This window comes from Rattus rattus, chromosome 5 (assembly GCF_011064425.1).
Source record: "Rattus rattus isolate New Zealand chromosome 5, Rrattus_CSIRO_v1, whole genome shotgun sequence".
Classification (NCBI taxonomy): domain Eukaryota; kingdom Metazoa; phylum Chordata; class Mammalia; order Rodentia; family Muridae; genus Rattus; species Rattus rattus.
Window position 1 is genome coordinate 6,177,020 of NC_046158.1, and position 17,918 is coordinate 6,194,937.

The 17,918-nt window shown below is 38.0% G+C and overlaps 1 protein-coding gene across 1 annotated transcript in view; it reads right to left on the reverse strand.

The window, feature by feature from the left end:
• The window catches only part of Nbeal1 (neurobeachin like 1), a 106,732-nt gene that overhangs the window by 66,871 nt on the left and 21,943 nt on the right, over window positions 1-17,918 (reverse strand). Inside the window, exons 6-7 of the mRNA XM_032901807.1 lie at window positions 15,406-15,488; window positions 3,153-3,238 (exon numbers count right to left, since the gene is read on the reverse strand). Of these exons, the coding sequence (XP_032757698.1) occupies window positions 3,153-3,238; window positions 15,406-15,488 (169 nt within the window). The remainder of the gene's footprint in view (window positions 1-3,152; window positions 3,239-15,405; window positions 15,489-17,918) is intronic.

Consider the following 17,918-nt stretch of genomic DNA (forward strand, 5'->3'; position numbering starts at 1 on the left):
CACATCTATCTGTCAATTCCTATACAAAATGGTGAAGAATTATGAAAAATGTGAGGTAATAATCCAAAAGAAGAAAATCAGCTAATAAAGCAAAACGATGAGGCAGACATAAAGTAGAAGGCCTGCTGGTGGCGACATATGCCTTTAATCCCAGCACTTTGAGAAGCGGAAGCAGGCAGATCTCTGTGCTTTTAAAGCTAGACTAGTCTACAAAACTAGTTCTAGAATAGCTAAGGCTACACAAAGAAACAAACAAAACAAAACAAAACAAAACAAAACACATCAGAAAGTAAAATATAGACAACTGTTCATCTTAGGAAGACTGCTACCTTCCATCAGGATCAAGAGAAGTCCACAAAACCAAATAGAGACACTGGATTCTAAAAGGGACAGGATAAATAAATCAGAGAAGGAAATTTTCGCAACTATCTAAAAGTGATAGGTATGAATAATGAATGGGATGTGAGGCCATTAAATGAATAGTATGATATAGATACAAATAAAAACAGTAAAAATGGAGAGGGAATTTCAACAATAGGAAAGCCAATCTTGGACTGAATTTAGACACTAGAAATCACACTTGAATATACCTAGATACATGAATATATATTAGATACATTAATTAAAAGGAATCAGGCACAAAAGAACATGCCTACAATCTTAACCTTCACAAGAGGCAGGAGGATCCTATGTTCAAGGCCAGCATGAGTTACAGAGTTAAATCCTATCTCAAAAATACAATCTTAGGGGGGAAAAAAGGAAGGAATACATATAAATAATCAGTTTATGCATTTACTTGAGAATAAAACAGTAACTTCTCAAGTATCCAAACAAAATAAACTGTAGCCCAGTATCCAGTGTCCCTACTTGGGCTTCCTGGTTGATCATAAGGACTTCTTATCACCTGCTGGAAGACAAAGAACAACTTCCTGTTGCTATGCAACTAAAAGTTCTTACTGGCATAAAAAAAGAAGCTGTGTGAGAGCTATCAAATGCAGAAATATCTAAATTATCAACTCCAAGATGCCTTACTGAACATGGACAAAATTAGTTCTAAATACCCAAAGTAATCAGGTAAAATGCACAGTATCAATGAAATTTTATATTTAAATGAAATTGAAGTGTTTCAAAAATATTGAATTCCAGATTTTGAAATAAAATTATAATTTAAACATATAATTTGCTATATGCACAAGAATGTTCCATGTGAAATAAAAGACTACTATTTCAAAACAGGAAGACAGAGAAAGAAAAGAATGAGAATCCAGGCATGGTGGCTGTGATGGTTAGTATATGCTTGGTCCAAGGAGTGGCACTTTTGGGAGGTGTGGCCTTATTGGAGGGTAGGTGTGTCACTGTGGTCGTGGGTTTTAAGACCCTTGTCCTAGCTTCCTGGAAGCCAGTCTTCTGCTAACTGAAACAAGAGGTGGAACTCTCAGCTCCTCCAGCCCCAAGTCTGCATGGATGCTACCATCCTCCTGCCTTGGTGATAATGGACTGAACCTCTGAACCAGTAAGCTCTCCTCAATTAAATGTTGTCCTTACAAGAATTTGCTTGGTCATGGTTTCTGTTCACAGCAGTGAAACCCTAACTAAGACAGTGGCACACACCTTTAAACCCAGCAATTGAGATGTAGAGGCAGGTAGACCTCTGTGAGTTCCAGGCCAGCCTGGTCTACAAAGTCAGTACCAGGACAGTCAGGGGTACTACACAGAAAAACTCTGTCTCAAAAGAACAATAACAACAAAAGTTGAAAAGAAAAAAAAGAGAAAGTAAGGGGGGAAAGCAGGAATTCAAATAATCTATAAACGTGAATAAAAACAGATGTCTTTATTTCCAGTAGTCTGTATTTGAAATTTAGTATTTCGTTCAAATTTAAATGCAAACAACAAAACACAGCAATGTAAGCAATACTTGTGATTCTGTTACCAATAAAAATTCTATATACTTTCCTATTATTATAACTATTATGACATAACAAGAGGCAGGCACAGCCTATCAAATGCTGGCTCTTCCTAGGTCATGTATGTGTTCTTTCAAACTCCTAGGCTCAAGGAACCCTCCTGTCAGCTTCCTGCACAGATTTGACTACAGTTTTGTAGCACATGCCTTACTCACTGCTGTATCCCATCATTTTACACATTATACAAAGCCATAGTGGGGCTAGAGTATAGCTTAACAGCATGAGTATTTGCCTATATCATGTATGGGGCCATAAATTCAATCTCAGGACCACACAAAAACACACATAAGTGCCAGGCGCGGTGGCACACCCCTTTAATCCCAGCATTCAGAAGGCAGAGGCAGGTAGATCTCACTGAGTTTGAGGTCAGTCTGGTCTACAAATCAAGAACCAGGACAGTCAGTAGTAACTCTGTTTCAAAACAAAACAAACCGCACACACGCACATGCGCGTGCTCACACACACACACACATTACTATATCATAAACTTGTTTTCTTACCATTTCAGCAAATTTCAAAACAGGAAGACAGACACATATTTATGATATGTGTTTTACTTTAGACATTTAAGAAAGTCTAATAAAGTCCCTAATAAGGGACTTTACCAAACTATAAAAGGGGTATGCACACAACGTGAGCCTCTCTCGTTTAAACTGCATGGTTTAAGAACATGCACAATGTTGGCAACTAGTCAGTACTCAGCTTACCAGAGACACAATTTTTAAGACACCAAGCACAGAAAAACTTGAAATTCAATTTTTTAAAAAATGAAATTAGTTGAGTTTGCTGGAACAGGCATAAACAGCTGTATAAATATATTTAGTAATTGCAAATAGGCAGCAGAGTGACTAAATTCATGACTCTGAAAATCAAACTGGCTACAATTTTATTTCTTCGTGCCTATAAGGTTGATTTCCTCTATACTTTAAAATAATAACTAGTAACTAAAATCCAAGAGAAATAAGAACTTAAATTACCAAATTGTCCAATCTATTCATCCAGTAATATTGTCAGTGTTAATGTTACATAGGATTTAACGAAGATTTTCAGAAGTTTAGTTTTGAACAAAATATAAATTTAAAAGTTATATGAGGCATTGAGTTATAAAAAGACACACACTACATTGAGTAAATCCATGGAGAGACTTTGTGCTGTTAACTATAGGTTAACTTTCAACACTGTCCTCACCTGCCCACCGGCTACAATGGCTCCAAAGAGATGCAATAAGCAACACTTAAGACTTTCCTTGAGATGTTCACTTTCCTGAAAACATTCTGTGAATATAATACACAAATAAACAAATAAATAAGATTTCTATTTCAGAACACAATTCATGTCTAAGGAATGCTTGAAACTGACACATTAAGACTTATATGAGAGGGGTTGGGGATTTGGCTCAGTGGTAGAGCGCTTGCCTAGGAAGCGCAAGGTCCTGGGTTCGGTCCCCAGCCCCGGAAAAAAAAAAAAAAGACTTATATGAGAAAAGGCTAAAGTCTGTTGAAAGAAAAGACTGACAAACATCTGTCATGTTTCATTTAATTTCCGTAATAATCCATATAAGGACATCCTATCCCATTATGAATGAGCTACTTTAAGTTATTATCTCATCTAAAGTAACATGGTTATTACTAAGTGGCAGAACGAGAACTTATCCCGGTCCTAAATTAAATTCAATTTTATTTGTTTTAGCAACTGACCCTACTTTAGTGAATTACAAAATAGAAGAGCTAAATAAAAAGATTTACTAAATCAATTCCAAGGATCAATTTCTAAACTTATAGCACGTTTATGTGTTTTAGCATAATAAAATATTTTTGCTATTTTAAATGCTATATAAATACACAAGTCAAAGAAAAATTACGGCAGAAAAACAAAATGATTAGGAAACATTCCCCTTTGACCAGTTTCTCAATTTACCAACATTTCTCTACCTTAAAAAAAAATATTTTTTAAAGAAAAAAACAGCTGTATAATATACAGTCTTTCTCAGGAATTCAGGGATCGTTGGTTCCAGGACCCTCACCTTAGAATACAAAAGCCATAGATGTTCAAGCACCTAAGTAATGCATCATTTGCTTGGAACCTATACCAATCCTCCAATACATGCTAAACCATCTCCAGATTACAGAGGCTATCTAAAATGATGTAAATAGTATGTAAGTAACTGGAACACTGCACTGTTTAGGAAGTGAAAACAAGAAAAAGTCTGGACATGTATACATGTAATTTCTTTCCCACTACATGATTTCAAGCTACAGTTAGGTGTATCTGCAAATGTGGAACTCATCGATATGAAAATCTGACTATCCTGAACACGCTTTTAGTTTTTTAATTTAATACATTATAGATATTACCATCATTTCACAGATAATCTACTTTATTCATCTTTATTACCAAAAAATAAAATAAAATCACATGATGAGCATTTCTTTAGCCAGTTTTCTGTGACCTATATCCCTGGTTTTCATTACCCAGTTCTCTACTGACAAACTGTTGTTCCCCACTGACTTGGGGAGAGTGTTAAGTTCATGTGCATGAATGTGATTCTCCTTGACAGTACCCCTGAAACACTAGAATTACAGGCATGTGCTATGATGTAGGTCCTCATGTTTGCACAGAAAGTACTTTATTGACTGAGCCATCTGCCCAGTCCTTGTTTGTCCTTTCTTTTTACAACCCTGTAATAAATACTGGTTGCCTTTATTATATTCTTACACAATAGAATGACAAATATCCAACGTTATATACAAGACTGCCAAGTACAGCTATAAAATGTTCTAACAGAAACTTGTGATTAAAAAGAAAATTAAGCCATTAACACTACGTTGGAATAACTGCCATACACAAGCTTCCCTGTTTAAACAGTACAAATGGGCAAAATAGGTCCCAGAAATTAGGTTAAAAAAAAAAAAAAAAAACTGACATATACAGGAGAAGGCAAACATGTTGAATTCAAAGATCACTTCAGATTTGTTTTTAGAGATACTTTTAGAATTACTGCAGAGAATGGGAGGACCCCAAAAGACCAGTTCAGGGACCAGAAATAAATATAAGATAACTGAAATTTGCAAAATGGAATACTAGAATAGAGAAAATTATGCAAAGTGCTCTAAAAACATATGTAGTACTTGGTTTGTGTCTGAGTAACAACCCTCACAAGATAATATAAAATCCAAGAAGGCAAAAAAAAACCTACTGTGATGTAAGATGAGTGTTTCATTCAGCCACAGGGAAACCCAGGAAAAGAAATAGTACAAAGTACCATATATTGTTTAATCTAAGGCTCACTAGGAAGGGCAGTGAGATAAGTCAGCAGGTAAAGTCAATTGCTACCAAGCCTGACGGCCTAAAATCAACCTTCAGGATCCACAGGCAGACCAACTACCTTCCTCTAATGTGCACATGTATGTAGGTATGTGCAACATATAAAACAGGGAATTTTTTTAAGGATTTTTTTATTTTCAAAGTATGCTAAGAATAGTATTAATATCTGGCAAAACATACAACAAATATTACTGCAGGTAGGGATGAACTGATACCAAAAAAACAAAAACAAAACAAACAAAAATATGTTTTCTAACAAAGTAGCAAAATATAGTTATCTGAAAACCTTTTTCACGAATATTGAACCAAAAGTGGGGAAAAAAATCTCTGTCCTATCCAAAGGCCATGGAAAAAAGTGAGTTTGAAAGGTGCATACAAAAAGCTCCAAAGTTACCTACTTTTGATCATCCAAAGCACACATCCCTTCCCAAGACAACCTCACTGTCTTCAGAGATTTTCAGAACAAATAAGCATGGTCACTTTACCCCTACCAATATCCTCCAATTAAGTAAACCATTTACAACAAAAACAAAAACAATGTAATAAAGTTCTCTATTTCAAAGTCAAAGTCAATAAACATCTAATCAAACAGGTTTGGAAGACAATATATGATACTGAAACCGACAACACTTTGATGGGAGAGAAAAGGGCCTACTATGTTCCACTAGCTTCTATCTAGAAGGTTTCAGATATTGTCAACAAATTGGAATCATTTGAGATCTCAAATCATCTAACACACCCTTTCAATTTCCTGGCTCACAGACTAAATGGAAGTATCATGTCTGGGAGTCATAGGACTGAGGGTATTGATCCAATCAAAGCCATTCAGGTCCTTCTTAAATCCTACCACTAGAAAACAGCTTAGGGCCTTTGGAAAACTAACAGGCTACTGTAGACTATGGGTTTGTTTCTATATGTATGGTCTTATGGATAAGCATCTAAATGAATCCCTAAAAGGAAGTGATGTGTTATCAAAAGATAAAAGAGAGGGGGGATATGTTCTATGGAGGTGTGGTCAGGTATGGGGGAAGGGGATGCCTAGGTGGGCCCATGCTGAGGCATCTTTTCCTCCTGAAGGACCAGCTACACGATGATATAGTATAGAATAGAGTTTACTCATGGCATGGGGAGGGGAGTCAAGAGGGTAGTAGAGGCAGAGAAAGGCAGAGGGGGGAGGGGTAAGAGAAGTAGAAAAGTAGAGGCCAGCCATGAGCATGTGGAGAGAGGGGGAAGGGAAGAGCAGGAGCAAGAAGGCAAGAGAGAGAGGAAGGGGGCAAGCAGCCCCTTTTATAGTGAGTCAGGCATACTTGGCTGTTGCCAGGAAACTATGAGGCAGAGCATACCTGGCTCAGGTAACTGTGGGGTAGCTAAAGGCTAACAGGAAGCAACCAAGTTCTCCTTCATGGGAAGAACAAGAGAAGTCTTAATGATAAATTAAAAGCTTTCCTCAGGGCTTGGTCTTTGGGGGTTACCCCAACTTGGCAGACATTTTAAACTGTTACCAAATAGCAGGGTGTAATCCTGGAGTTCTCAACTATGCCCGAAGTCAAGGCTATCCATCTGCTTGTAGGATATTTATCAAAATTGGCTCAGTTGCCTAAGGGTTGACAGAATATATCAGAATAGTAGCTGTAGCCTTCAATCCCAGCACTTAGGAGGCAGACACAGATAGATTCTGTGAGTTCAAGGCTAACCCAGTCTACTGAGCTCCAGGACAGCCAGAACTATGTAGAGATACCCTGGTTCCAAAAACCAAACAAAAACAAAAACAAACAGAACAAAACAACAAAAATAGTAGCTGTCATGCCTCTCTTAATAGAAAACACCCGTAAATTTACTTGAGCTCTCCACTGCCTCCTTATACTTTACAGCAAACAACCTCTGTATAAAACTCAAATCTCCCAGTGATTTAGATATTCTTTTATGTTACCAAACTTGTTTTCTTGGTAACTTTGAAATATCTTCTCAACAGTGCTCTACCTCAACAACTCTACTTCATTTTCTACCCCAGAGTATGGTTGACCTTAGTCAAAGTTCACAGATGTAATATGGTTCACTGACAGAAGTTCTGTGTGAGAAAGGAAGGAGAAACCGGCTGTGTTATTTTTCCCCTTACAGATATCACAGAAGCCTGATCTCTGTTGCCCAGAAATCAGCACAGCTGGTTACAAGAGCAGATTTAATTTGCAATGTCATTTAACCAGAACAAATAGACAACGATGTATACTTACTTTCTTGGTAATGCATACACAGCATTTACCCCAATGCTAAAAAACTGTTTGATCCATTATGGATTTCAGATTCCAACTTCACTAGAGACAATACAGCGCTGGCTGAAATAGCAGCAGTCCATTAAAGGACTATCTAATAAGTCAGAAGGAAACCAACAGAGTAGATGCAGCACCTAAAAAGGCAGGGGACTCTCCCTTACCTAGCCCAGGACAGATGGCCTTCCAACTCAACCTGAAAGGGTCACTAAAGTATCTGACACCCTCTTCCTGGAAAATAGTCCTCCATTTGGCTTCTCAAGAGCTCTTTGAATTATAATGTGCCCTCATTTGCTTTCCAAATCACTCAGTCTATACCCGAATCTCTGGGAATTTGCTATCTTCATGACAATTAGAGACCTTATTCTTCTAAAAAAAAAAAAAAAAAAAAAAAAAAGGTTGAACATTTTAATCAAACCATAAAGTTATTTTCAAAACATTATGCCCAGAGACTCAGCTTATCTGAAGGGCAAGATTACCAATAGCCCTCCTAAAACTTTAGATAGCTTTTGTCCTAACCCCTGCAGAGGTGACTTATCAATGCCCTTTTCTAATGTAGATCAGTTCCTAGAAGAGAAGCCCAGTCTTCAATACAATTTGCCTCTAAGCCTAACACATTCCAACATGGTTATAAAGGAGGAGCAGCCTTAAGGTCCTGCCAAGGCTGGACCCCCCATTGTAGGGAAAAGTCAGGGCATGGAGGCGGGAAGGGGTAGGTGATTGGGTGGGGGAACACCCTCATAGAAGCAGGGGGATGGGGATGGGACAGGGGGTTTATGGACAAGAAACCAGAAAAGGGGATAACATTTGAAATGTAAATAAAAGGATATCCAATAAAAAAAAAAAATCACAGGCTACAGAGACTGCTTAAGGGTTATGGAGGCTGCCTATAGGGAAAACAGTGTTCATATGAATTTACATGGAGAAGCCTCAGAGCCAACAATTTACTGACTTCCTTCCTTTCTTATCTTCCTCCTCCTCCTCTTTTTTCTTTCTTTCTTTTTTTTTTTTTTAACATTTATTTACTTATCAGAAGGGAAAGGAGCACATGTTTGTTATGACACAAGTGTGAATGTCAGACGACCACTTAAGAAGGAGAATCATTCTTTGGAGAGGATGTGGCCACCAGTAAGATTCCCATGCTCCAGTGAATGACTTTGCTATCATGCACACAAGGCCAGTCTTAGTCTTTTTATACCAAAGATAAAAATTAGTTCTCTTGGGGCTGGAGAGATGGCTCAGTGATTAAAAACAATTGTTGCTCTTGCAGAGGACCTGGATTTGATTCCAAGTACCCACACTGTAATTCATAATCATCTTTAATTTCATTTCCAAAAGATCTGATGTCCTCTTCTGACCTCCAACAGATACCAAGCACATATGCAGTGCATGTACATACATACATAAAGGTAAAACATTCACATAAAATAACTAGATCTAATTTTAAAAAACAAAATTCAAAAACAAAAATATACATATGGGTCTATATGCTCATGACAATAAAAATAAAAGTGAATATATAGACTTTTTCCCACCTGTGCTATTTCTGAACTTCTACAGTAGATACTCCTCTTCAAGGTATACTAAAGTAAACCTCCATACTACACCGATTATGCCAGAACTAGTTAGTTACCTTAAACCTGGTTGCTAGATAGGATTTCCCTGATGCTTCAGTAATTCAACTTGAAATCAAAACGGCAAGGAAAGAGTTTTCAAGTCCTAAGACAAGGACAGAAGTGCTGGGATACACTAGGCCTGCCTTTCCAGTAGTCCATTCACAAAAATAAACTAATGAAGTCATCAAGGAAAATTTTAAATCTAAGGTAAAGACATATGGGAAGAGCTTTCAGTTTCTGTCTGCACCCTGAATTGACCCTACTCCACAGCTCTCTGTATCCTGATCCTGCCAGGAGAGAGCCAGACTCCCAGGAGTGCTGACACACAGGCTTATAAGAGGGTCAAGCCACTGTTAGAGACAGCAAGACCAGCTAGCACCAGAGATAACAAGATGGAGAGAGGGACAAGTGCAAGAATCTAAGCAACAGAAACCAAGGCCACTTGGCATCATCAGAAACCAGTTCTCCCACCATAGCAAGTCCTAGATATCCCAACACACCAGAAAAGCAAAATTCTGATTTAAAGTCACATCTCATGATGATGTTAGAGGACTTTAAGAAGGACATAAATAACTCCCTTAAAGAAATACAAGACAGCACAGGTAAACAGGTAGAAGTTCTTAAAGAGGAAACATAAAAAAACACTTAAAGAATTGCAGGAAAACACAACTAAACAGGTGAAGGAATTGAACAAAACCATCGAAGGTCTAAAAATGGAAATAGAAACCACAAAAAGAGACAATCTTGGAGATAGAAAACCTAGGAAAGAGATCAGGAGTCATAGGCGAGTAAGCACCACCAACAGAATACAAGAGATTGAAGAGAGAATCTCAGGGGCAGAAGATGCCATAGAAATCACTGACACAACCATCAAAGAAAATGCAAAAAGATCCTAACCCTAAACATCTAGGAAATCCAAGACACAATGAGAAGGCCAAACCTAAGGATAATAGAGAGAATAGGATACAGAAGAGAGCGAAGATTCCCAACTTAAAGGGCCAGTAAATATCTTCAACAAAATCACAGAGGAAAACTTCCCTAACCTAAAGAAAGAGATACTCATAAACATACAAGAAGCCTACAGAACACCAAATAGATTGGACCAGAAAGAAATTCCTCCCTTCACATAATGGTCAAAACGCCAAATGCACTAAACCAAGATTAATAAAGCAGTAAGGGAAAATGATCAAGTAACATAAAGGCAGACTTAATCAGAATTATACCAGACTTCTCACCAGAGACTATGAAAGCCAGAAGATCCTGAGCAGATGTCATGCAGACCCTAAAAGAACACAAATGCCAGCCCAGGCTACTATATCCAGGAAAACTCAATTAACATAGATGAGGAAACCAAGATATTCCATGACAAAACCAAATTTACACAGTATCTTTCTACAAATGCAGCCCTACAATGGATAATAGATGTAAAACTCCAAGACAAGGAGTGAAACAATACTCTAGAAAAAGCAAGAAAGTAATCTTTCAACTAACCCAAAAGAAGATAGCCACACAAACATACTTCCACCTCTAACAACAAAAATAACAGGAAACAATAATCATTGGTCCCTAATTATCTCTCAACATCAACGGACTCAATTCCCCAATAAAAAGACATAGATTAACAGACTGAATACATAAAGAGGACCCAGCATGTTGCTGCATACAGGAAATGCACCTCAGTGACAAAGACAGGCACTACCTCAGAGTGAAAGGCTGGAAAAAAAGTCTCCAAGCAAATGGCCCCAAGAAACAAGCTGGAGTAGCCATTCTAATATCAAATAAAATTGACTTTCAACCAAAAGTTATCAAAAAAAAAAAAAAAAAAAAAGGATAAGAGCACTTCATACTCGTCAAAGGAAAAATCCACCAAGATGAACTCTCAATTCTGAATATCTATGCTCCAAATGCGAGGGCACCCACATTCATAAAAATTTACTAAAGCTCAAAGCACACATTGCACGTCACACAATAATAGTGGGTGACTTCAATACCCCACTCTCATCAATGGACAGACCATGGAAACAGAAACTAAAGACAGACACCATTAAACTAACCAAAGTTGTGAACCAAATGGATTTAACAGATATCTATAGAATATTTCATCCTAAAACAAAAGAATATACCTTCTTCTCAGCACCTCATGGTACCTTGTCCAAAACTGACCATATAATCTGTTGAAAGGAGAATTATACGAATTCTAGGTTTGGAGATACAAAATTAAAAGAATAAACTCCAAAAAGCCACAAACTCAGGGCTAAGCCCTGCCGCCAGGAATAGCAGGCCATAAAGATAAAGAAAAGGAATGCAAAAACCAGCTCAGGCTATCGAGGACTGACCCATAAACCATCCAAAGACATCCCCCCAGCTTACTCAGAGTCATACTTTAACCAGATGTCCTCCAGACCCTGATAAGCCCCTACTTGTGCTTTTCAGCCATTGTGTCCTGCAGAGAGCATTCCAGGAAACCGGGCAGCCCAAGCCTAACCAGAGGTGTTTCAAATACAAATGCTTCATCAATTTTGACAAACTTTTAAAAATAATGAGGACCTGAAGACCCTACCCTTCTCCTGATTTAATAGCTCTGTTCCAGGAACCAGGGGGCCATAAAACTTTTGGCGTCCCCTTATCTCCTGGAGCCATAAAACAATCCTGTAACTTGTGGTACATTCCCCCTTTGACATTCCCCCCCATCCCCCTGGTGCTCACAGCCTCTGCCTTTAAATGCTCTTTCTCCCAGCCTCTCGGGGCCGACACCTCTGTCTCTTGCGTGGGATACATGTCGGCCCGGAGATCTCTGTAATAGGTCTCCGTAATAAACCTCGCCTTTGCTTATTACATCCAAAATGGTCTCTCTGTGTCTGGGGTCCGCGATTTCCCAAGACTTGAGTAAGGGTCTCTCTGTGTGGGATCTTTCACTGTCACAAAACAGGCCTCAACAGATACAAAAAGATAGAAATAATCCCATGCATCCTAGCAGATCATCACAGACTAAGGCTGTTCTTCAATAACAAAAAACAAAACAAAACGACAGAAAGCCCACATGCACATGGAAGCTGAACAATGCTCTATTCAATGATAACTTGGTCAAGGAAGAAATAAAGAAATTAAATATTTCTTAGAATTTAATGAAAATGAAGTCACAACATACCCAAGCTTATGGGACACAATGAAAACAGTGCCAAGAGGAAAACTCATAGCTCTGAGTGCCTCCAAAAAGAAACTGGAGAGAGCATACATTAGCAGCTCGACAGCACACCTGAAAACCCTAGAACAAAAAGAAGCATATACACCCAAGAGGAGTAGATGGGAAGAAATAATCAAACTCAGGGCTGAAATCAACCAAGTAGAAACAAAAAGAACTATACAAAGAATCAACAAAACCAGGAGCTGGTTCTTTGAGAAAATCAACAAGATAGATAAACCTTTAGCCAGACTAATTTTACGGCACAAAGAGAGACTATCCAGATTAATAAAATCAAAAGTGAATAGGGAGACATAACAAAAACTGAGGAAATTCAAAACATCATCAAATCCTACTACAAAGCCTATACTCAACAAACTGGAAAATCTGGATGAAATGGACAGTTTCTAGACAGATACCAGGTACCAAAGTTAAATCAGGATCAGATAAATACTCAATAAGATTTTCGCAAACTGAATCCAAGAACACAATCCATCAAAACAATCATCCATCATTATCAAGTAGGCTTCATCCCAGGGATGCAGGTATGGTTCAATATATGGAAATCCATATAGTATAAACTAACTGATGAAAGGATATTAGTCCAAAAGCTCGTAATACCCAAGATACAATTCACAGACCACATGAAGCTCAAGAAAGAATGCCAAAGTGCAGGTGCTTCAGTTCTTCTTAGAATGGGAAACAAAAATACTCACAGGAAGAAATATAGAGACAAAGTGTGGAGCAGAGACTGAAGGAAAGGCCATCCAGAGACTGCCCCACCTGGGGATCCAACCCATATATAGCCACAATATTGCTGATGCCAAGAAGTACATGCTGACAGGAGCCTGATATAGCTGTCTCCTGAGAGGCTCTGTGAGAGCATGACAAATACAGAGGCAAATGCTCGCAGCCAACCACTAAACTGAGATCAGGGTCCCCAGTAGAGGAGTTAGAGAAAAGCATGAAGGAGCTGAAGGGGTTTTCAACCCCATAAGAACAACGATATCAACCAACCAGACCCCTCAGAGCTACCCAGGCTCTAAACCACCATCCAAAGAGTACACAGGGATGGACCTATGTCTCCAGCCGCATATGTAACAGATGCCTTGTCGGGCATCAGTGGGAGAAGAGGCCCTTGCTCCTGTCAAGGCCTGATGCCCCAGTGTAAGGGAATGTCTGGGCGGGGAGGTAGGAGTGAGTGACTGGGTGGGTGGGTGGGTGAGCATCCTCATAGAAGCAAGGGGAGATAGGTTTCTGGAGGGGAAACTGAGAAAGGGGATAACATTGAAACGTAAATAAAAAAATATCCAATTAAAAAAAAGAAAAAAGATAAAGACATATGGATGACTAACTAAATCTGTTGAAGTCAGAAAGCCATCTAATACTGGGAATAACATATCTATACTTGCTGTTATATGTCTAGGATGGATCTCTCAGTTTATGACAAAGTATTATTGCCCTTGACCCATCAGAATGGTTTGTTACTGAGTGGGTCATGAAACAGAATACACATGTCAGCTCCTCATGGAACTTAATGGCTGAGGCACTATCCTTCCATCTTAACTGCTCTTAGGATGAACTTGCAAGTACAGTCTAGGATTTCCAAATATAGGGTCAAGAAGTAAAAATTCCGACTATCCTGCTAATTGACCTGCTAATTTCATATGTATAACCATTTAGCTTTTGTTAAACAACTGATTATGCTCCTGTAGAGATCAACCACAACTTCTATCCTATCTTTGTTAAGCTGCAAACAAGTAGAAATCTCATGTACAACAGGACAATTGGATTAGTTTACTGCAGTCCAGACCCAAGGCACTCTGAATCGCCTGGTATTGTAGCTAGGACCTTCACTAAACTGCTACACTCAAAAGTCTCCCTATGAAGTCTTCTTTGTTCTGTGTTTTTCCTCGTACTCCTACGCCAGCTTCCCCAGCAGGAGGTGAAGAGCATCTAGCATCACTAAGGCCGGGGTGTATCCCAGGTTGGCCTCAAACTTGATGTAAAGCCAAAGATGGCCTGATCCTCCTGCCTCTATCCCTCTAGTGCTTAGATCACAGGCGTGTCCCACCATGCCCCACTACTGTAGTTATGGGAATGAATCTAGTATATGATAGGCAAGCATTCTACCAACTCAACTACCTTTCTAGAAGCACAATCTTTTTTTTCCCCCAGATTTATTCATCTTTATTTTCTGTGTATTAGTGTTTACCTCCATGTAAGAATGTGAAGCATGTGAATGTAGAGCCCAGGAAGGCCACAAGGGTGTCAGATCCCCTGGAACCGGAATTATAGGCATGTAATACATGAAACACACCATGAGAGTGTTGGGAACCAACCAAGGTCTTCAACAAAGCAACAAGTGCTGTTAACTATTGAGCCATCTCTCCAGCCCCCAGCACAATCATTATTTAAGAGTAAAATCCAGCCAGAGGTGGCAGCATATTCCTATAGTGAGAACACTCAGGAAGAGATCAGAGAATCAGAAGTTCAAGCCATCCTCAGCTACAGCAAGTTTGAAGTCAGGCTAGTTGATGTGAAACCTTGGCTCAGTATGAAAAGAAAAAGTGACAATGTGACGGATAAGCCATAACATATATACAGCCATGCACATAAACAGTAGTCAAGTCTCAATGGTTTGGGTGCAAACTGGTTTGTTTTCTGGTTCTATTGATCAAATGGCAGGTTTTTGTGCATGCTAAACATGTGTTCTTAGGGTATCTCTAGCCCAGTTTGTTTTTAGTAACAATTGTGAAGTTCTAAAATATGCTGTGCTCTTTAAAATGCTCAGCTCACCAAAACAACAGATCAGCTTCTAAATAGAAAAACATGGAGAAAACTAATCAAACTGAGAACCATAATCCCAACCAAACACAAATTAACTAACAGGGTCTTTTTTTTTCTTTAATAGCCTTTATCTTATAAACTCACACACTAAATTAAAGTCAGAATTAGTAAGCAAAAACAAACACAAACAAACAAACAAAAAAACCCCCCCACTAATCAGAGTTGATCAAAATCAAAGTAAAGTGAATTAGAGTATTACTTACGATAAAAGAAAGGAACGAACTCCACTGTCAGAGAAGCCGGTTTGTATTTCTGTCTGCTCTTTTCCACAGAACTAAGGATTCGTCTATCATTAGAAAAGAAGTCAGTAACAAATTACAACATGAGCAAGTAGAGATGGTACAATTTAAAAAACAATTATAAACAAATTCAACATTCTGATTTTGGGTTATATGCCGAACAAAAACATCTAAAGGACTCGTGCAATGCTCAAAATAAGTTAAAACAGTAACTTAGGTGCTTACCAAGTAGTCAATTTTTTAAAATAACTGGAGAATTTTTTAAGTAAATCTTTTTATTTTTGATCTCATAAATTATGTTTTTCTTTTAGTATGTATACAGTGTCCTGCATGCACGTATGCCTGCAGGCCAGAAGAGGACACCAGATCTCATCACAGATTGTGATTGTGAACCACCATATGGTGGCTGGGAATTAAACTCTGAACCTCTGGAAGAGCAGTGAGTGCTCTTAACCTCTGAGCCATCTCTCCAGCCCCAAAATGCTTTTTATTATACACTGTGATAGCTAAGTTAAGTCTCCAAATATTTAGAAATTTAAAAATAAGCCAGCATTTTAATTTAAATCTACAGGAAAATGTGCATAGTAGTTCTGGCCAAGTGATAGCTCAGACTATGACCTGGAGACTGCAGGAGCTAGTGACTGACCTGGGTATTACTGAGGTTTTAGTCAGCTATAATGCGTCTAGATCTTTAAGTTCCCTCATTTTTAGGATACAGATCCAGTGTCAGATGGGATTATTTTTTAATGAAAATTCCAGGAGTTTTCATGAATATTTTCTATAAACTTTAACAAGGCTAATACAAAGTGTATATATGCTTCTACTGAGAACATTTCAATTAAAAATAATAGCTTAGACAGCCATGGTGATAAAGAGATTGAAGAATAAAGTCTATTGAAAACTATAATACTTCCAACTAGTGAAATGGTAAAAAAAGTAAAATAAAAACACAGGAATTTTCATCATTACCTAAAAATTGTGTTTTTTAATAATAATAATAATAAATGGAAAATATCTGAAACTACCTATAAATTTTGCACATCTACAGACTACAGATATACACGTATACAGTTTCCTAATAAAAAAGTCTGACTTGGGATTTTGCTTGGTGCTTTCTCACAATTAGGTTTGGACTAAGCATTCATAGCCTAATTAACTATGTTCAGACAAAGAAACTGAAATCTGAATCCCTTAATTTGCCATTTGCCACTAAAGCGGCTCTATTACTGAAGGGTTTTTTTTTTTTTTTTTTGGCATATTAAACAAAATATAAAGACAGCTTCAAGCATAGTTCCTGGTGAAACACCATATGCACTTATTAACTGTTACTACTTAATGCGTGCTCTCTTCTTTCTGTGGCCACCTTATATATGCATATCTTATATCAAATGATATATGACAGACATCATGCTATTTAAATTTTCTCTTTGTTCTAGATTTTAAAAATTGTGGGTGTTTTTAACAAACCTCTTTACTCAATTTGCTTTAGTTTGATATCATAACTACTATTTTATATAGCTTCTCTCCTTTTACCACATTTAAATTCTTTTGCTCTGATTTCTAAAGGATTTCTTTAAAAGCCTTTGTCATGTTCAGACTGACAGTTCTTTATCTACTTTGGTGACTAAAAAGAAAAGATCAATGTCACTGTTTCAAACAGTACATTTCTTTAGATCGTCACTGCTGAGTACAACAGGAGGAAAAGAGAGGGGGGACAGAAGTGGGAAAGAGACACAAGTCCCCTCACAGAATCTCTATTATACAAATCAAAATAGAGGAAAACTGAGTTGTTGGAAGCTGAAATGATAAATTACTTTTCTAGTAATGACGAAGAGTCATGTGCCCTTCTGCATCCCTAGAGTCTTGAGAGGTACAGAGGCAAGAAGCAGTCGTGGTCCTGCTTGCCAAACTACTGCTATTACAACAGTCCTTGAATTCACATGGCAGAGCAGAGGACCATTCAATATGGTCCCTCTGTGGTAGATGGGGACACATAATCACTTTTCACCAATAGTAAATTCAGAATGAAAATGATATGCTGTGTAGCATGACCAAAAAAAAAACAGATTTAAATTGCCAATGTGAGAGTTTTACCATTTTCTTTCTACTTTCTCATGCTAACTAACACGAGATGTTGACTGTCCTGTGCACTTGACTGACTAGAATAGGGGTTTCTATCTACACACACAGACAAATGAAACTTTTTTCAGAAATATGGAACATTATGAGGAGATGCTGAAGCAATTAAGAGCATGTAATACTATTCCTGAGGTCTGGGGTTCAAGTCCCAATAACCACATCTATGTGTGGTCTGTGTGTGGGACTCTAGGCCCAGGGGATCCAAAGCCTCTTACTCCTGAGGGCATGCACACCTGCACACAGTAAAAATAACTTTTAAATTTTTTCCTTAAAAATAAGACAGATGGCATGAACAAGAAATACACCTTTGTTATTCTAAGGTCTTTATTTAGTACTAC